Genomic DNA, 19,237 nt, shown 5'->3' on the forward strand with positions numbered 1-19,237 from the left:
GAGGCGGCCAATGGAGGCGCGCGGGGGGCGCGGTGCGCACGCGCGCGTGACGTCCCGCCCGCCGCAGCCGCCGCCGTCCGTGCCCGGAGCCGCCGCCGCGCGCGGCCTCCTGCCGGTGAGTCACGTGGGCCGCGCGACCCCGCCGGGACCCCGCCGTTCCGGCAGCGCCGCCGCCTCCCCGGCCCGCCGCTCCCTCGCGCTTTTCGCCGGGGCCCGGCCGCGACCGCCCCCGCCCCGCCGCTGCCCCCGCGGCTCCCCCCGCGCGCGGCTCGGGCTGTGCCCCGGTGCCCCCTCACCGCGCCGCGGACCCTCCTGCCCGGCGCCCCAGCGGGCACCGACCCCTGCCCGGCCCGCCCCTCTGGCCGCGGCCCCGCTCTGCCGTTCCGCACGGCCGCCTGCCCGATGGTCGCTGTGCCTCTGCACGGGAGCGCCGCTTGCTCCTGCCCCGGCTGTCGTGCCCGCAGCCCCGCCGCCACCGGGACCTTCTCCTGTGCCGCGGGGAGCCGGGCCGGGGGCTGCGGGAGCGGCGGTGCGGGGCCGGCGGCGAGCGGTGCCCCGCGGGCTGGGGCCGCCCCTGCTCACGGCGCGGGGTGAGCGCTCCGGAGCGGGGCTCGTTCCCCGCCTGGAAACCGCCCGGGGCCCGGGAGCGGCCGCAGGGAACGGCCGGGGGACTGTCCCGCACCCGGCCTGTCCCCGGTGCCCCCAGGAACGCCGCCACCGCGCTGTTGGGGGGCACCGGAGCGCGGCCTCGGTGCCGCGGCCCAAGGGGGACCCGTGTTTACAGCACGGCCTCGCCTCACGGCACCGTCCCTGCTCCCGGTGCGGGGCACTGGAACGGCTCCAGCCTGGCCTCTCCTCAGAGAGAATTCCGGGATTCCCGAACACCTGAGCTGTGCCCGGGGGTTCCAGCCCGCTCACCGCGCCGATTCGGGAGGGGATCGGCTGCCCCTGTGCTCCCCGTGGCTCTGGGAAGTGGTTCCCCCGGATCTGCCGGCTCCCGCCCCGGCACAGAGCTGGATTTGGGCTTCAGGGATTCCCTGCACTGGGGGCTGCTCGGGATGTTTGGGCGTGTAAAGTACAACCAGAGCCTTGTCTCGATCAAAGCCAGAGTTATCTTGGAGCCTTTTTCTGAGCTTTATCCAGTCACCACCGTCCCTCTGCCGGGCCCGGGTGCTGCTTTAGCAGGCGTTTATTCCCGCTGGTTCCGAGACCAGGAGCCCCATCTGGGAATGGAGAGGGTGGTGATGGGGTGGGTCCAAGGGGAGACCTTGAACTCCCCTGTGAGGGGCCTGTCTGGGGACATTCCCACCTGTCGCTGTGCCCGGTGTCTCCTAACACAGTGACAAGAGGCTGGCGCTGTCCTTGCTCGCTGTGGGGCCCGTTGGGACCCGGCCTCAATGGACGAGGCATTGTTCCTCCTGCTTTGGCCATAAAATGGGGCTAATCCCGTGTAAAGCAGCGGGATGGGCTGCGGAAGGAGGATGGGAGCAGTGTAAGCCCTGGCCAGGAGATAAGCATGGAGTGATTCCAGCCTTCTGGCTGTCTGCAGTGGAGTATTTGTCCATGTTCTGTGTTGATCCTTCTGTACATCCACCTGGGAGAAAGGCAGGTGTGCAGGGTGCACCTGGAGCCGAGGGGTGGCCAAACATCCATTGCTGTGCATCCTCCTTTGGAATTAGGAGCAGGGAGGTGTCCCCAGACTGCCCTGTTGGGGCAGGTGCTCCGGTTTGGACACAGCGCAGTGACCAGTGGGGATCTCACACTGGCATTGCTCCAGCCACAGTGCCAGGTTTGGGAAAATTTGCACTTTCTCTGATGGATTTTGGAGTGTGAATTGTTAGCTGGCTGTGCAAGGACAGGGTGAGCAGAGGGAGCTGCAGAGGGAGGAAGGAGTTCCTTGTTCCATGGATGCCCCTCACTCATAGTGCCAGGCAGTGAGCTCTGGAATGGCTCTGTGGACCTCTGGGCTGCAGCTGATCCAAACAAAGTGGGAATAGGTGAAGCACATCCCATCTGTCTCCCTGCAGCCGGGATCTGCCCTGTCTGGGAGTTGCCTCACGTGGAAGGAATTGTTTGTGTGTTTGCCCTGTGCCATGGGAACTCTGCTGGATCGGGGCAGGTCCGCCGGGAGCTGTGGGTTTGGGCGGTTTGGGAGCCGGTGACCGGGAGGGAGCTCTGTCTGTCCTGCCTGTGCCATGGATCCCGGGGGTGGCAGGGGCCATGTGGTTGATTCCAAGGTGCATTTCCTCCTTCCCGGGCAGGAGCAGAGTGAGGAGCTGGAGTGAGGGAGGAGGGAATGTTGGGAGCTGGGGACACGTGTGTCCCCATCCCAGTAGAGGTGGGAGCACCTCCTGCTCCAGAAGGGACAAGGCATGGAGCGCCTGGCTACCTGTGGGAAGGCTGAAGAGGGGCTGGAGCAGATGAGCAGAGTGGGGTGGGAAGCAGGGAAGGAGGAGCACAGGGCTGGGAGGGGAGTAAAGGGAGGAAATCAGTGAGGCTTTACAGGGCCTTGAAGCGAGAAAAGGAGATGCAGGCTCAGAGAAATGGAAGGTGGCAGCAGCCGTGCTTGCACATAATCCCGAGGGAGGGAATTTGGAATTAAAAGAAATCCCCAGAAATGGAGGTGAAGGAAACAGGAGCAGCTCCCCTGTATGAGTGGAGGGAAATCCTGGAGAGTGGAGATGACTGCTCCAGAGGTGGCTGAGCAGAGCAGAACTGGGAAAGTGCTCCAAAAAGGAGGTGCTGGGATGGGAAAACCAGGTGGAATTTCTGAGGGAGAGGGAAGGGGGAGTGAGCAGTGACACAGGCGCTGGGGGAGGAAGGAGCAGGGCAGGTCTGGAGGAGCAGCGGGAGAGGAGGAGTTGCTGGGCTGGAATTGGCAGAGGGAAAGGAATGGGAAGCAAGAGCAGAGCCCATGTAGGCCACAGGTAAGCAAGATGAGTTGGGGGCTCTTTGGAGCAGGGAAGTCTGTGAGTAGCCTTGGTGGATAGGGACAAAGTGGCCAGTGAGACAGAGGATTTGGGGCAGAGGTGGAGGGAAAGGAACAGTTGGTTGACCAGAGCTGGGCAGGTTGTAGGGCTGGGAAGGAATATGTGTGTTTTGGAGAATTGGGGCCTGAATTTGTGTAGTCTGTGGGAATCTGGGGTGGATTTAACTTGTGTTTCTCCTGGACCCCTTAAGGACTGCAGAGCAGAGATCCCGCATTTTGACAGCTTTTTCTCTGGGCCTCTGCAGCAGGGCTGGGGCTGGGGAGTCCTGTGGGGTCTCAGCATGCCAGGGGGATCAGGAAGGCATTCTGGGGAGCTCTGGGAGCTGGGATGAGCTCCTGTTTGATGAGTTGTGGAGTTATTCTAGGCACGGGCAGCTGGAGCAGGGATGCATTCTCACTGGGATGTCACTAATGGCAGCACTGGTGCTCTCCCCCTGCTCATGGGCCTGACCCATAGGTACCTGATTCCATGGGGAGCTGGCTCTGGCACGCACAGCTCCGCAGGGATCACCGTGTGGAAGGGCTGGAGCTCCTGGATCTCTGGCTGGGAGGGCTGGGGCAGAGCAGGGCCATGAGGCGCATGCCCACAGCACCCTGCGAAGGCAGGGTGGGGATCTCCGGAGGAGGAATTATCAGGGAACAGCTCCTTCTGCCTGGCAGCGTCTGTTTGAGGCCGAGGTGTGGCCGTGCCTCCATGGCGGAGCGTTCAAAGGGCCGGGTGCTCAGGGAGCAGATTGCTCCTGCTAAAGCAATCAGCCGTGATGTCAGGCCTGCACTTCCGATAGCCCATCCCTGGAATTGCTGTTGGGCTCGGCTCTGTGGGGTGTTGGGCTCTTCCCTGAACAGGCAGAGCGGGGCTGGGAAACTGCTGCTCTCCGGGGAACTCTGTCCCTGCTATGGAAAACAGCTTTCCCTGGTGTTACTGTTCAGTTTGCTCTACTCAGGAGCTGCTGCCAGGTGAAACCTGCACATTCCCTACCGGGCAGAGCCTCAGCCCCACATTTCCTCTCCCTCCCAAGGGCAGGGAAACCTTGGGGTGGGAAGTTGAGCTTTGGTCCTGCAGAGGCCGAGTGGCAGGAGCTGTTCCTGGGTGAGTCAGGCGGAGTGGCCGTGAGCTGGGGCTGAGCCCACTCGGTGGTAACACATCCTTGTCATTAAAGCTGCCTTTAATTGGGCGCCGCAGCTCTCCCAACCTTCACTCGCGTTTAGTCAGCGCTAGAGAGTTCCCTGCCCACCCCGAAGGAGAAACTGGGGAGGCAGAGAAAGCTGGAAGGGAGAAAAGAGTGAGCTGTAGGCTGTGCTTGGACCTGCAGTGCCACGGCGGCAGCAAGGGGAGGGCGGGTGGCAGACGGTGACAAGGTGAGGAGTGGTGGCTGTGGCAGCAGGAACTGGTGGGATATGATGGATGATGGGCTGGTGGCTGCTTGGGGCAGGTCAGGGCTGTGGGCAGCGACGCCGTCCACTATCCCAGGCTGCTCCAAGCCCCATCCAGCCTGGCCTTGGACGCTTCCAGGAATGTGGCATCCACAGTTCCTCTGGGTAACCTGTGCCAGGGCCTCACCACCTTCACAGGGAAGAATTTCTTCCCAATGTCCCATCCAGCCCTGAGCTCTGTAATTTCAAATCCACTCTTCCTTGTCCTGGCGCTGCAGTTCCTGATAAATCCAGAGCTGCAAAGGCCACTTATGATCATGGGATTGGTGTTTTCCATGGGCCTCTCCTGTCTCCTGCCCTCCAGGGAAGGGGGTGAGATTCCTGGGTGTTTTTTCCTCCTGTGGTCTCCACCCTTATGTTAAATCCTGGAGTCGCTGCTCAGCCCCTGCCCCTCAGGGAGCCAGCACTCGCTGGTGCTGGGATTTGAGCCGGAGCTGCAGGAAGGAATTCACGGTGTCCCTCCAGTCCTTCCAGGGCTCGGGTGGGTTTCTCAGGGGTAGAGGGGGTGGCTTGGAGTTCCTGCAGCAGCCAATGCCCCTGGGCTGGGACGGGAGACGCCGTGGCCAGGCTGCTGTGGCTAATGACAGCCGGCTCCATCCCTTCTCTCCCATGCTAATTTCTGTCGCTGTTTTTTCCAGGCGAGCTGTGGCACACCAGACCTCGAGTTTTAATGGTTTTATGTAGTTTTTTTTAAAAGACTGATGGACGGATGAATGAAGAAGGATTTTAACAAAAGAAGGGGAAGGGAAAAATGGAGCTGTTTGGAACAAACTGAGGTTTCTCCCCGCACTGCCTGGGCCATGGGTGAGACAGAGCTGCTCAGCACCCCTTCCACCCTTTGGTGTCTGCTGGGGTTGTAAAGGTGCTCCCTGAACACCCCCTTCCTGTTCACCTGCTGGGAAATGGTTGCTGCAGAGAAGATTTAATGAAATTCCTGTCGCTCCTCAACCGCCGAGTGGATACTGAGCCCATGGAAGGGCCTGGGGGGTCAGGAGAAAGGAGCAAGTAGGAAAACCCACAATCCGCCAGACCTCCGCCCCCCTCGAAAAAAAGGATTTACAGCTCAACCTTGCACCAGCTGTTCCTCGGCTTTAACAGACAAGAGAGAAATAAATAAAATTAAACAGCCACCGCCAGCCAGCCCCAGATCCCGGTGAAATCAGGGAGAGTGTTTCCGTGACCCCTCCAGCAAGGGGAGGAGGAGGAGGCACGGCAGCTCCGTGAGGAAGCTGGGATTGCTTGGAGACCACCCCCTCCTCCCGTGCAGCACCGGGGGCTGCGGCAGAGCAGAGGCGGATTAAAAAGGAGAAGTGGCTGCCCTGAGGCTCCCGGAGTGGCTTTTTTGCAAGCACTTTGCTGATCCTGTGCTCTTCTCAGGGTGCTGGCTGGGTGGGAAGCACCCTGCCCGAGCCTGGGGAATTCCCTCCCTTCAGAGCCTGCCTGTGGGAGTCCTGCTCCCTGTGGGCTGCTGCCTGGACTGAGGCTTGGAAGGGCTCTCAGCATTCCCACTCCAACGGTTGTCCTAAACCCAAATCCCCTTCTCTGTTGTGAATTTTTAATGTTTTTAACCCTCCTTCCCTGCACCCGGGAGCTCTCACGGGGCAGAGCTTAGAGTGGGCTCCTCTCCTGGGCCTCCTGCTCCAGACCCTTCTCCGGACTGTCCGCCCCGGTCGGAGCTCGCCCCAGGAGCAGGCGTGGGGGCAGGGTAGGGGTCAGCCCCTGTCCCCCTCCCCTTCTCATCCTGCTCTGAGTCCCCTGGGGCCTGGGCTATGCTGCGGGGCGGACCCCCCACCACAGCTCCAACATGCCAGCAGCCTCCGGAAAGAGATTCAAACCCAGCAAGTACGTCCCGGTCTCCGCTGCTGCCATCTTCCTAGTGGGAGCCACCACCCTCTTCTTCGCCTTCACGTGAGTCCCGGCTGCTGGGCCAGAGCGGGGAGGGCCGGCAAGGACAGGGGACAGGAGCTGGGGTTTCCTCCCAGAGGGAAGGGGGATATTGTGCTCTGGGTGCTGCCGCTGCAGCGGGAGCCATTTCACTCCATTTTTCCCTGCGTGCTGGCGGTCCTGGTGAGGCACCACTCAGCTCCAGATCAGCTGGGTTGGGAACTGGTTTGTGACCTGTGGGTGGAAAACGCATGGATCACTTTCTCCTTTGGAGCCAGGCGAAGTGGATTGGTGGGCTGGGGCAGGACACGTGTTATTTTTAGTTTCATAATCGATTTGTGAGCCACAGAGGAAAGTTCAGGGAGGAGAACTCTGACCCCTGTGCGGATCACTCGCTGTGTTCTGTCCCCTGCCTTGGGGCAATGAGGGTCCCATGTCCTTGGAGGGGGCCCCAGGGAAATGGCCAGCAGGTCACTGGGGCCTGGGGGGGCCCACGGGGCTGGGAGATGGTGCTGGGTGCTAGAGAGGCGTGGTGACATCCCTGAGCTGCTGCTCTTCCCTGCCCGGTGACACGTGCCTCGCTGACGTGCTCAGGGGGGTGACAGGCGGGGCAGCAGAACCTCGAGGTGCTGAGGGAGCCCGGCAGAGGGTGGCTCAGCTGGGCTGGCACCACGGCACAGTGTGCCAGGCAGGAAAGCCAGAGCATGGCAGCTGGAATGGCTGCCAGATCCTGCAGGGCATCCCTGGGGTCTCAGCAGGGATATGTTTGGGGTCCTGGCAGGGTGTGGGAAGGACCTGCACCCTCTGCTTCAGGGAGCCTCTCCCACTCCCTGGGCTTTTCCTGCTGGGGCCACGGGAATCAGCTGGAGCTGCAGGAGGCCAAAGGGACAGGTGCCATGGCTGCTGCCACTCTCTGGGAAGGAGCCGTTGGTGGTGGGAAGGTCACTGTGGCTTTGGAGACGGGGGGACTTGACAACTGGGCAGGGAGGGGGGAACTCGACAACCAAAGAGGGGAGCGGGGTTGGTTCGCCCCGTCCAGCGCCTGGTGCAGCTGGCAGTGTCACTCAGCAGCGTGTGGCTGTCCTCTGCTGGGACACCGAGCGGTCACCAGGCTCCCAGGCTCGGGGTTTGGCTGCTCCAGGCTGCCAGATGCCTGTGGAAGTCGCTGAGTCTTGCTCCTGTGCCAGGGGGATGAAGGAGAAGCAGAGGGGACGGGCGGTGCCCTCCGAGCTGCGTGTGCCACCCCGTGTGTGACCTTAGGGGACAGGCTGGCTCTGTTTTGGCACAGTGGCTGCCGGACAGCTGGACCCCGAGCCCATCCCAGCCACGGGTGCCAGCAGTGCCGGGAGCAGCCGCTTATCAGCGGGCGGTGAGAGGCAGCGCCGGCGCCGTGGAGCAGGTTTGGCCGGGGCAGGAGCTCCTGGGCAGGTCGCTGTAATTGCAGGTCAGCGATGTTGTTTATCCGACTGCAGAACATCCCATTAAAGCCCGGGCACGGCGTTCACACGCTCCCTGCGGGGTGGATCCTTTGGGACGGGGTCTGCCTGGTGCTGGAGCAGGTTGGCAGGGACATGGGGCTCGAGGTGTGCCTCCTGCATGGTCCTGGGGGCCACTGTGCCCCTTCCCTGCCTGACCCCCTTCCCCCTGTCAGCATCCAACCTAAGGCTGGTCCTTTGGGAAGTGCAGTGGAAGCTGTGAGGGCGGGCTCTGGGAGACATCCCCAAAACAGGGAGCAGCCAGGGGTTGGCACGGCTCTCAAGGCTCCAGTTGTGTTGCTTCCAGCCTATCCACTGGATGCCTTTTGGTCCATCCAGGATTTGTGTCTCTGGGCCAAGAACTCTCTTTAATTGATTAATTTAATTAGGAGCTGCTGCTGCTGCTGCTGAGCACGTGGCCGTGGAAATGAGGCCGGTTGCCCTGGAGGGAGGGGCAGCAGGAGAGGGGATGTTCCTGCCTCCCCCTGGGATGAGTGGGGGTCCCAGGCTTGCTGGGCTCTCAGACAGGTGCTGATTTAGGATGGAAATTCCCCCTTGGGGTCCATTTGTCCATTCCTGCGCCTCCCCACTGGCTGGTCCCAGCTCCTGGTGCAGTTGGCTCTCGGGTTCCCTGTCCCCTCCCTGGGGCTGGCAGTGCCACTGGGACACAGTGCCATGCCCGCTCCCAGTCAGATCCAAACTTGTGTGAGGGTCAGGGTGAGCAGGGATTGCGTTTGTGCCGAGGCCTTTGGAGAGCTGGTGGGTCAGAGCCCCCCCAGGGAACAGGCAGGGAGGGCAGGCTGTGCCTGGGAGAGTGCAGGGGCTGAGGGGCTGGGGAAGGGATGCCAGCAGGGAGGGACAGGCTTCTCCGGGTGTGACTGGTAGCAAGAAGCCCGTCTCATCCCGCTGTGACTCATGGTGCCCGAGGTTCCCCGAGTCCTCTCATGTGCTGCCAGGGACAAGTCCCAACAGCTCCTCTGGCCATGAGCGTGTTGCATCCCGATCCTGAGGGGAAGCCCGATGGGTGCTGCGGGACCTGCGTGGCTGGTGATGGGGAGGAGCCTCCCTCCTGCTCCTGCTGCTCCTGCCCCGTGTGCCCCAGGCTTGAGGCAGGGCCTGCAGCCCTGCACTCTCTGTGCAGGAGAGCAAAAGGCAGGAACACATCACTCTCCTGATAAGGAGGTTCCCTAGGGATGGGCAGCACCTTTGCTCCCTGCGGAGGCCCCTGACCCCTCCAGTGGGTGGGGGTGGTCCCATGAGGGGACTCCCTGGCTTTGGGGTCACCAGTGTGGTGCCACCAGGTGGTCTGGCTCTGTGGGGATTCCCGCAGCACAGGGTCCCTGCGTGTGAGGGGGCCAGGAAGGCAGCAGGTCCTGGTGTTCCCTAGGGAGGGTGTTCTGCTTGGCCTGGCCCACGAATCCCACCCAGGGGGTCTTGTCAGAGTGTCTGAGCCCAGGGACCTGCTGGGCACTGTCCTGCCCTGGGAGCTGTGTGTCCCTCCAGGAAGGGCTGGCTGCTGGGACAGCACAGAGGTGTTCCCTTCCCCTGGTCCTTCCCTCTCTGTGTGCCTCAGAGCTTTCCGAGGCAGCTGGATCCTTCCCTGCCTCCCTGGGCTCTGTCTCAGGATCCAGGCCGTGTGCTTGGCTCAGCCTGGCTGTTGGCTGTTCCCTGTGTGGGATGACTGCCCGGGCATGGGTCTTCCTGGCTCCCCTCCATCTCTTTCAAGCAAAGGTTTGGGCTGGGATTTCCCTTCCTGGAAAGATGAGCTTCTTCCACAGGGTTTCTGGAAGGGCATTTCCTACTTTTAGGGCTCCTCTGAGCCCCCTGGCCCTCTCTATGCAGCAGAGAGCAGAGCCAGGGAGACTTCTCTCAAGTGGAGTAGGAGTTCAGCTCAGGGACATGGGATCCTTGCTTCTGGTGTGTCCTCACTCTCTACAGCCCCCTGATAGGAGGGTGTGGTGAGGTTGGGCTCTTCTCCCAAGGAACAAGTGATGGGACAAGAGGAAGCGGCCTCAGGTGGTGCCAGGAGAGGTTTAGTTTGGATGTTAAGGAAAATTTCCTCATGGAAAGGGTTGTTTGGTGACTCTAGCACTGCCCAGGGCAGTGGTGGAGTCACCAAAAAACATGTGGCTGTGGCACTTGGGGACACGGTTCAGTGGTCGCCCTGACAGTGCTGGGGAAGCAGTTGGAATCAGTGATCTTGGAGGATTTTTCCAACCTGGACAATTCTTTGATTCCATGACTCTGTGATTTGTCCCTTGCTCGGGTTGTGGCCTGGCACTGTCACTTAGGTCCTGCACCTCCAGCACTGCTCTCTGAGGGTTTTGGGGCACAGATTACAGAGGGCTCCTCCTCTCCAGCTGCGAGAATCCGCCTGGCTGGCTTCCAGTGCAGGCAGCAGGGCCGGCATGGCCGGTGCCACTCCAGGAGCCGCTCCCCAGCCCGGGGCAGAGCTCGGGGGACTGGGCCAGGAGATGCCAAAATGCCATGCCAAGAAATGCCATCCCGGGAGATGCCAGCCCGATAGGGAGCAGGGAGCCAGCACCCTGGGTGCCCAGCAGGGCAGCTCCTCAGGAACGAGGGGGAAGAGGCTTTGGGGAAGGTGGTCTGCAGGAGTAGCTTGGTGTGGTGTGTGGGGCCTGGGGGGCCAGAGAGGAGGAGGAGGAGGAAGAAGAGGAGTGTTCTGGGTGGCTTGGCCATGCTGTCCTCCTTGCCAGGGATGTCCTGCAACCAAAAGTCTGCCCTCCTGCTCTCTCGTCCCTGTGCCTGGATGGGGACAGCCTCAGCCTTGGCCTGTGAGAGCAGGTCCCACTGATGATTCCCACCCTCCCTGGGGCACAGAGCGGTGCCTGGTGCTGGGAGCACCCTGCACACCTCACCCTCTGTGCTGCCAGGTGTGTGCTGGAAGGGTGTGCCCGCTTCTCCTGCCCTGCCCCTGGCACAGCTGCTGCTCCTCACCCGGGAGTGCCCCCCTGCCCTCCTCAGGGCCCTGAACTGGGACAGAGCCCTGCACCAGCTGGAGCCTTGGCATGGCTCTCGGAGCTGCTGTGACAAGGACAGGGCTGCCTCGCCCAGCGATGGGACCCGTCTCTGTGGGTGGTGGTGGAGGAGGGGACAGGGCCAGCGCCTGCCCCTTCACCCCAGCCCATGGGGGATTACAGCGCTGGCACCATATGTCACCCTGCCCGCCCAGCCCCACGCTGCTCCGGCCACCTAAATCCATCGGCACTTAGCCCAGTGGGGGGAAGAGAGGGACAGATGCTGCCCTAGATCTGTGGGATTTAATCCCAGCAGCAAAGCAGATTAGGGAATTACGCTGGCGCCTGCAAGGGGGAAGCCCGCTGTCCTGAGCCCTCCTGCTGGGACAGGAGGGAGCAGGGTGATTCCCTCACTGTGCTCCCACAGCGTTTTTGAAGGAGCTGGGTGCTGGCTGGGGTCCCCCTGTCCTGCTGGAGCTGTCCCTGGGATGTGAGGAGCATGAGTGGCTCTGGAGGCACCAGAGCTGGTGCTGGTTTTGTGTCCCCTCACAGGGTCCCCTGTGCCCCTGAGCAGCTGGTGGGGCACAGGGAGGATGACATCCTTCTTTCTGGCAGGTCCCCTGGGTGCCCCCCATGCCATTGGCCTGGTTTTTCCTGTTGCCAGCACCACTGCTCTGTGGGACCCTCCAGTGGGGTCCCAAAGGGGAATTTTGCTCCCTGAAGGATGCCTGGAGCACGTCCCGCTGTGGCCCCCAGGTGCTCCCCAGGCTGTGCTGTAGAAGTGGCTGCAGTGTGGGTGTGGGATGCACTGCTGGGAGGTGGCAGGAGTGACACAAGTGAGGGTCCGAGGGTCTCACGGCTGCTGTGCCCGCAGGTGCCCAGGGCTCAGTATCTACGTGTCCCCCATCATCCCTGCCTACAATGCCGTCGTCTTCCTCTTCGTGCTGGCCAACTTCAGCATGGCCACCTTCATGGACCCAGGCATATTCCCACGAGGTGAGTTTGGCTCTGGCCAGGAGGAGCTGCCTCCTTGCATCCTTCCTCAGAGGTAAAGGGGATTTCTGGGTCCCAAAAGGCTGTCAAGGAGCCTTCCTCGCCCTGCCCAGTGGGATCAGGCAGTGACAAGCACTACAGGGATGGGTTCAGCATCCCATGTTGGGTCCCTGGGACTCAGGCAGTGTCAGGATTCTGGGACAGGGCCTGGCAGAGCCCCCCCAGCCTGTGTTTGGGGGTCCCTGGCTGTCCCTGTGCCAGGTGACAGGAAGGTGATGTGGGCAGCCTTCGGCTCGGGCAGACAGGGGCTGCCTGGGCCCTGATGCCATGCCGGGGTGTCCCCATCAGCTGAGGAGGACGAGGACAAAGAGGACGATTTCCGGGCCCCGCTGTACAAGACGGTGGAGATCAAGGGCATCCAGGTGCGCATGAAGTGGTGCGCGACCTGCCGCTTCTACCGCCCGCCGCGCTGCTCCCACTGCAGCGTCTGCGACAACTGCGTGGAGGTGAGGAGCTGCGGGGCCTCCACCAGCCCCCCACGGGGCAGGGAGCCCCCCCAGCACCCCCTCACCGAGCCCCATCCCCGGCAGGAGTTCGACCACCACTGCCCCTGGGTCAACAACTGCATCGGGCGGCGCAACTACCGCTACTTCTTCCTCTTCCTGCTGTCGCTCACCACGCACATCATGGGCGTCTTCGGCTTCGGGCTGCTCTACGTCCTGTACCAGGTGGAGGAGCTCTCCGGCGTCCGCATGGCCGTCACGTATCCTCCTGGGCAGTGCGGGTGGGCAGGGCGTGCTGGGGTCTGGGGGCAGCGCGGTGCCGAGCGGGGCAGTGGCTGCTCCTTAGCTGGCTGTGGCAGGATGGTGGTGATGTGCGTGGCTGGGCTCTTCTTCATTCCCGTCGCTGGCCTGACAGGCTTCCACGTGGTGCTTGTGGCCAGGGGCCGCACTACCAACGAACAGGTACGTCCGAGGGACTGTGGGGGGACTGCCAGCCTGGCCAGGCCACCTACAGACACATTTTGGGATTTCTCAGGAGAGGATGGATGTGGATGGGGTTGGATTAAAGCTGGGGGAGGCCCCTGAGCTGGGGAAGTAGAGCATGGGGTGACTGAGAAGCAGTTGCATCCATGGAGGTGCAGTCAGAGGATGGAGCCAGGCAGGCACTTCTGGGGCCCAGGAGGTGAAATTGAGGAGACCCGACCCCCTCAAGGGTATCTGAGCACTGAAACAGGCACTAGGACCTGGATCTCGCAGTATCTCTGTCCTGGTCCTGAGGGGGTGTCCTGAGGGAGCTGGTGTGGCTGGCTGTGACACTCCTTTGTCCCACAGGTGACGGGCAAGTTCCGCGGCGGCGTCAACCCCTTCACCAACGGTTGCTGTAAGAACGTCAGCCGGGTCCTCTGCAGCTCCCCGGCGCCCAGGTGAGCCTGGCTTCTCCATCCCTGGGAAAACTGCACCATCCCAGGCTTCAGGCCATGACCTTCCTCCCCCCATCCCCAGGTACCTCGGGCGCCCGAAGGCCGAGCAGACGGTGCTGGTGAGACCCCCGTTCCTGCGGCCCGAGGTGTCGGACGGTCAGATCACTGTCAAGATCATGGACAATGGTATCCAGACAGAGCTGAAAAGGACGAAGGTGAGGAAGGTGGGGACTAGCGCTGCCTGCGCTGGGGCCCTCCACGGATCCCAGGGGTGCAAGCCTGCATCCGTGAGTAGAGAACCAAGAGAGCCTGGTCACGTTCCCTGTCCCAATCTGTGTCGTCTTGTTCTATGTCCCCGTGGGATGGAAACTGTCCCCCTCCCATGTGGCAGTGACCACATGAGGCTTTGCCCCCTCCATTGCCCTTACTGCTCCCATCCTTCCCCACCCTCTGCAGGTTCCCCCTCCTTGGCACTTCCAGCACCCACCCGGGGCACGCACTGCCCCCTGTTCTGTCGGATGCCCGGGAGGCAGCGGGAGCCCCCAGCGCCGCTGTCCGTGCCCTGCCAGCCCGGGGGGGCTGAGGCCTTGGCCCCTCCTGACCCTGCCTGCGCTTTGTCTCTGCAGTCCAAGGGGAGCCTGGAGGTGACGGAGAGCCAGTCTGCTGACGCCGAGCCGCCACCCCCACCTAAGCCCGACCTCAGCCGCTACACGGGCCTGAGGACACACTTAACCCTGGCCACCACTGAGGGTAAGGAGGGCACCAGGGCCCTGGCAGCCGCTGGGAGGGGAGCCCAGGGCTGCACCAGGCAGGCCAGGAGCCAGGGCCGTAGGGCAGACCTGGAGCACACCGGCATTCCTGGGCTGGTGTATGTGGCCCCTTGCACTTGGAGAAGCCTGCGGGGGATGCTCACAGTCAGCTCTGCCCTGCCGGAGGCCGAGCCAGCATGGCGCTGTCTGGAGCCACCAGGAGCTGTGCCTTGCAGCCGCCGCGCTGCCAGGATGGAGGAGGCGAAGTGGTGGCGGGCCTGGCTCAGCGGCACAGAGCGTCTGTGGCCGGCTCCGTGTGGGCCTGGCCAGAGGTGGGATGCGATGGGCAGAGCCTGTGGCAGCTGCTTTCTGCAGCAGCTGGAGACCCCACAGCTCTCCCGGCCCTGCCTGGGGTCTGCTGCCTGCTGAGGGCTGTGGTGTGTGTGCTTCCCATGGAGCTCCCTGACACCCCCGTGCCGTGCACCCCCAGGGTGTCACCCAGCCGGGGCTGCCACAGGGACACAGAAGTGCCAGCCCCACACACATGGCTGTGGGGACATCCCTTCCTCCTGGTCTGTCTCTCCCACCCCGGTGCACCTCCCCTGCAGCCCATCCCTGTCCCTGGTCTGTCCGCCCCAGGCTCGGAGTCGGTTCTGAGGCAGGGAGGGTGGGCTCGGCGCGTTCCCTGCCCGCAGCCGCCCTGAGCGTGCCCCTCTCTCCTGGTGCAGACAGCAGCTTGCTAGGCAAGGACAGCCCCCCGACTCCCACCATGTACAAGTACCGGCCCGGTTACAGCAGCAGCAGCAGCTCGGCGGCCCTGCCCCACTCCACCAGCGCCAAGGTAAGGCTGAGCCCAGCGTGGGGGACCAGCCCCATGGGGATGCCACCCCATTCCTGGTGTGGGAAGGGTTTAGGGCCTGCATTGGGAGCTCCACAGGGGACCCAAGGTCATTCTGTGGGTAACTGCTGCCCCTCTGCCCCTCAGCTGAGCCGAGTGAACAGCCTGAAGGAGCCCAACTCCATCTGTGACAGCGGCCACAAGCCCAGCTACCGCTCGGAGCCGAGCCTGGAACCCGAGAGCTTCCGCTCGCCCACCTTTGGCAAGAGCTTCCACTTTGACCCTCTCTCCAGTGGCTCCCGCTCCTCCAGCCTCAAGTCAGCCCAGGGCACGGGCTTTGAGACGGGCCACCTGCAGTCCATCCGCTCGGAGGGCACCACCTCCACCTCCTACAAGAGCCTGGTGAACCAGACACGCAACGGCAGCCTCTCCTACGACAGCCTGCTCACGCCCTCCGACAGCCCCGACTTCGAGTCGGTGCAGGCGGGCCCGGAGCCCGAGCCGCCCGTGGGTTACACCTCGCCCTTCCTGTCGGCGCGCATCGCCCAGCAGCGAGAGACCGACCTGCACGGCCGCTTCGCCAGCGCCGCCTCCCCCAAGCACGCGGTGCCCCGCGAGCCCTCGCCCGTGCGCTATGACAATCTCTCCCGCCACATCGTGGCCTCCATCCAGGAGCGGGAGAAGCTGCTGCAGCAGCCGCCGGCTCCGGGCCGGGAGGAGGACGCGGGGCTGGCGGACTCGGGCATCCAGTCGACGCCGGGCTCCAGCAACGCCCCCCGCACCAGCTCCTCCTCGGACGATTCGAAGCGCTCGCCCCTGGGCAAGAACCCGCTCACCCGCCCGGCCCTGCCCCGCTTCGGCAAGCCCGAGCCCCCCCCGGCGCTGCGGGTGCGCTCCCTGGGCTCCCCCGACCAGCCCGCCGCCCCCCACCTGGGCAAATCCGTGTCTTACAGCAGCCAAAAAACAGCCTCTCAGGCCGGCGGCCCCGAGACAGAGGAGGTGGCCTTGCAGCCCTTACTGGCACCAAAGTGAGTACTGTGATGGCACAGGGCCGTCTGTGGCCTGTGGGGGGACCCTCGCCCTGTGTCCCTGCAAGCCCCTGGGGCTGCAGAACACCCCTCCCTGGGGAGAGATGTTGGGAAGAGCAAGAGAAATCTTCCTGCTCTTCCCAGAACAGAGCTGGTGCCCCCCACACCTCCTCGGTCACCCCATGGGCCCCTCGGAATCTGGAGCGGGTGCTGGTGGTCCCTGGGGGGGGCAGGGCTGTGGCAACGCTGGGTGCCACCAACCTGTTCCCTCTCCTGACCCCATGTCCGTGCTTCCTTCCCGCAGGGACGAGGTGCAGATGAGAACAGCCTACAGCAAGTCCAACGGGCAGCCCAAGAGCCTGGGCTCGGCCCCACCGGGCTCGGGGCCGGTGCCCCTCAGCAGCCCCACCCGCGGAGGCGTCAAGAAGGTCTCGGGTGTGGGGGGCACCACCTACGAGATCTCGGTATGAGGGGCAGAGCCGCCGCCCCGTCCCCTCCTCCCCGGCGGCCCCAGGGACCCGCCGTGCCCAGACGCTTGTGGACTCCCGGGAGAGCCGGGCGGGTCCCCCCTGCTCCTCCCGCTGCCCCCCGGGCCACGGGGGCCGCACACACCCGCGGGGGGCTTGGGGAGGGCTCGGGAAGGGGGGGCCGCAGCCCCGGCACCGCCTCGGCTGCGCCAGCCACTTGTGGGCCTTGTGCAATCACCCGCTCGCCTGGCGTGGTAGGAACGGATTGTTTTTAAACCAGAATACTTTTTTTTATTATTATTGTTACGGATTCTATTTTTTTTCTCTTTCCGAGTTACCAGGTGTGTGTATATATAAATATCTATATATATAAATATAAATATTAAAAAAAAAAAGAAGCAGAAATTATATATCCTACCCAGAGAGAGGAAGAAACTACCCTGCTCAGGGCCTGGGCCCCCCCAACCTTGTCTCTGTCCCCAAAGGAGGGACGTGGGGCTGCCTCCTGCATCCATGGAAGGAGCTGTGGTAGGTGATGGGTGTCACTGTTCCCTCCCTGAAGGGGGCCAGGGGGTGCCAGGTACCCATCCTCGGACACTCCCCTCCCTGATCCGTGGTGTCTGCAGCCTCCAGCCCCCTTGGGGGGCCCAGGACGGAGGCAGGGTGGTGGCAGCACCCCCACACCCCCAGCCCGGGCTGGCACAAAGGCCCCAGTGTCCCCCCACCCGCAGTTTTTGCTCTTTGTTCTCTTTCCCCGGGGGCTGTGGTCGGGGGGGGGTTGTTGGTTTTGTTGCCTTTTTTTATTTCTGTTAATGATTCCGAGGAGGTTTCTCGCTGTCGCAGGGGTGTTTTTATTTCCGCTCGCTCGGGGGAGAGGCAGGTGCATCCCCGGAAAGCAATATTTTCTCATCACATGCCAAAAAAACGCAGCCAAGGAGCCCCGTGCTCCCTGTCCCCAAAGCCCTGCCGGCACTACCGGACTCTTTCTCTACGGCAATAGCTCCTGTGGCCCCGCACAGCCACGCCAGGGTTTTTTATTATTATCAGCCATTTTAAAAACAAGGAATAAAAGGATATTTAATGAGCCACCCTGGGGCCGTGCGTGTGCTTTGTTTGGTGTCCAGGGATGGAGCAGCCCCTCCAGGGCTCCTGATCCTCGGGGTCTCGGCCTTCCCTCCCATCCCGAGGGAGAGAGAGAAGGGGGTCTGGTAAGAGCTGAGCCTGGCTCACTTTTGGGGAGGCTCCAACTTGAGGCAAACTCTGCTCCCATAGAAGGTAAGGATCTTCCAGGCATGGGAAAAGAGGCTCCAGGGGAGGTGTCGTGGGTGCTGGTGAGGTTTGGGATCCAAAGGAGGGCACCCTGCACGCTCCAGGGACACTTTGGTTCGGGCTCCACCATGACAGCCGAGGGTCGCAGCAGCCACGGCCACCAGCCCCTCCTCAGAGCAGACTTTAAAAGGTGACTAAAAAAGAGGCTTTGATGCTCCAGGTTCTTCAGGTACAAAAGCCCGAGGTCAGCACCCACAGAGTCCGCGCCCCTGGTCCTGGGGGCCTGCAGGGGTGTCCTCTTAGCCAGGGGGGACAGGCCAGCCCCAGTGTCCCTGGGGTCAGCCGGGGCTGTTCCCATGGGCTGGGGGATCCCCAGGGCGTCACCGGCGTGGCCTCACCGTAAGCTGCTGCTGGCCTGGGAGCTGCCCACCCCTGGGTGCTCCGGGCTGTGCCGGTTCTGCGGAGGAAGGACAGACAGAGCCTGTGAGAGCTGCTGGCCAGCAGCCCCTTGGGAATGGCCACTCACAGAGCCCCTCGGAGGTCCATGGGCTGGACACCGCACCCCAGCCTTGCCACTCACCTTCTTTTTCTTCTTCTCTTTCTTCTTCCTCTTCCGCTCTGGATCCTCCTCTTTTTTCTTCTTTTTCTTCTTGTGGTCGGAGTCCGAGGGGGTTTCTGGAGAAGCAGAAGTCCCGGATGAGCCAGTGCCCTGCCGGGGCTGAAGGGGAGCAGGGGGGCGGCTGTGGCAGCCTTACCTGGGGGGACGGGGTCCTGCGTGCGGCTCTGTTTGTGCTTATGCTTGTTCTTCTTCTTAGGCGGCTGGATGTGCATCAGCCGGCACTGCTCAGGCAGCTGTGGAGAAAAGGGGCTGGTCAGGCCATGCCGGGTGCCTCCCACCCCCCCGGCTCCAGGCCCCGGGGCTCACCGGGCCGGCGTGCAGGCGGAAGCCGGTCAGCATGGCCCCAGTGAGCGGGGTGAAGGAGCTGCCACAGATGGGTGGCTTCTCGATGAGCGAGCGCAGGCTGCTGCTGTCGTGGGAGCCGGGCAGGTCGATCATGCCGGGCAGGTCGGGGAGGAAGTTGCTGAGCTTCTCCTTCACCTTCTTCCCGCAGAACTTGTTGTACGCGTGCTCCAGGTTATAGTGTGTGATCAGGTTCGTGCTGCCCGTCAGCTCCGTAGTGCCTGTGCGGCCACGGGAAGAGTTGGGGAGGAGAAAACGCCCCGACGACACCCCAGGCCCCTCTCCCCGGCCGAGCCTGGGCTCCGGGACCCCCTGCACCCCCCGAGCACCGGGATCCCGGCCCCGGGGACCCCCCCCGCCGCCCACTTCCCCACCGGACAGCGCGTTGCGTGACCCCGCCCCCGCAGCCTCATTGGCTCCTGGCGCTGTCAGTTCCCCCCGCGGCCGCGACTCGCCGCGCTGATTGGCCGAGCGCGGCACCCGCCCCACCCCGCGGCCCGCCCGCACCTGGTAGCTCCCGCAGCAGGTAGAAGGGGCCGGCGGCGGCCTTGCGGGCCGCGTCCTCGCCCGGTGGCGGCGCGGCGGCTGAGGCAGTGGGCGGCGGTGCGGCCCCGGCGCCCGGAGCCTTGGCGGGCCCGAATCCGAGCGCGGCGGCGGCGGCGGGCGGCGGCTCCGCCGCGCCGAACAGCGCCGAGAAGTTCTCCATATTCCCAGCGTGCCCCGCGCGGGGCCGCCCCGCCCCGCCATTG

General features: G+C 63.5%; 2 protein-coding genes across 2 annotated transcripts; one reads left to right on the forward strand and one right to left on the reverse strand.

The window, feature by feature from the left end:
* Window positions 1-55: 55 nt before the first annotated feature.
* ZDHHC5 (zinc finger DHHC-type containing 5) lies at window positions 56-17,511 on the forward strand. Its single transcript, XM_030949874.1, has 12 exons — window positions 56-115; window positions 5,062-6,331; window positions 11,635-11,756; window positions 12,102-12,259; window positions 12,344-12,516; window positions 12,616-12,718; window positions 13,088-13,179; window positions 13,259-13,391; window positions 13,803-13,926; window positions 14,654-14,766; window positions 14,911-15,791; window positions 16,096-17,511. Exons 2-12 carry the CDS (start codon window positions 6,228-6,230, stop codon window positions 16,259-16,261), a joined length of 2,169 nt encoding a protein of 722 aa, XP_030805734.1. The 5' UTR covers window positions 56-115; window positions 5,062-6,227; the 3' UTR covers window positions 16,262-17,511.
* MED19 (mediator complex subunit 19) lies at window positions 17,083-19,231 on the reverse strand. The gene is made up of 5 exons (XM_030949875.1): window positions 18,996-19,231; window positions 18,453-18,709; window positions 18,283-18,379; window positions 18,108-18,202; window positions 17,083-17,984 (listed from the first exon to the last, which is right to left on the reverse strand). Exons 1-5 carry the CDS (start codon window positions 19,192-19,194, stop codon window positions 17,922-17,924), a joined length of 711 nt encoding a protein of 236 aa, XP_030805735.1. The 5' UTR covers window positions 19,195-19,231; the 3' UTR covers window positions 17,083-17,921.
* Window positions 19,232-19,237: the final 6 nt, after the last annotated feature.

The sequence above is a fragment of the Camarhynchus parvulus genome, chromosome 5, assembly GCF_901933205.1.
Source record: "Camarhynchus parvulus chromosome 5, STF_HiC, whole genome shotgun sequence".
NCBI lineage: Eukaryota > Metazoa > Chordata > Aves > Passeriformes > Thraupidae > Camarhynchus > Camarhynchus parvulus.

What these genes read in the sequence shown, in the direction of transcription:
- ZDHHC5 (XM_030949874.1), top strand. Translation starts at nt 6,228, where the DNA reads ATGCCAGCAGCCTCCGGAAAGAGATTCAAACCCAGCAAGTACGTCCCG. An exon ending in GCCGCACTACCAACGAACAG is followed by an intron (nt 12,719 to 13,087) that starts GTACGTCCGAGG and finishes TTTGTCCCACAG; the next exon opens with GTGACGGGCAAGTTCCGCGG. An exon ending in AACCCTGGCCACCACTGAGG is followed by an intron (nt 13,927 to 14,653) that starts GTAAGGAGGGCA and finishes CTCCTGGTGCAG; the next exon opens with ACAGCAGCTTGCTAGGCAAG.
- MED19 (XM_030949875.1), bottom strand. Translation starts at nt 19,194, where the DNA reads ATGGAGAACTTCTCGGCGCTGTTCGGCGCGGCGGAGCCGCCGCCCGCC. An exon ending in TCCGCCTGCACGCCGGCCCG is followed by an intron (nt 18,380 to 18,452) that starts GTGAGCCCCGGG and finishes TTTTCTCCACAG; the next exon opens with CTGCCTGAGCAGTGCCGGCT. An exon ending in AAGAGAAGAAGAAAAAGAAG is followed by an intron (nt 17,985 to 18,107) that starts GTGAGTGGCAAG and finishes CTTCCTCCGCAG; the next exon opens with AACCGGCACAGCCCGGAGCA.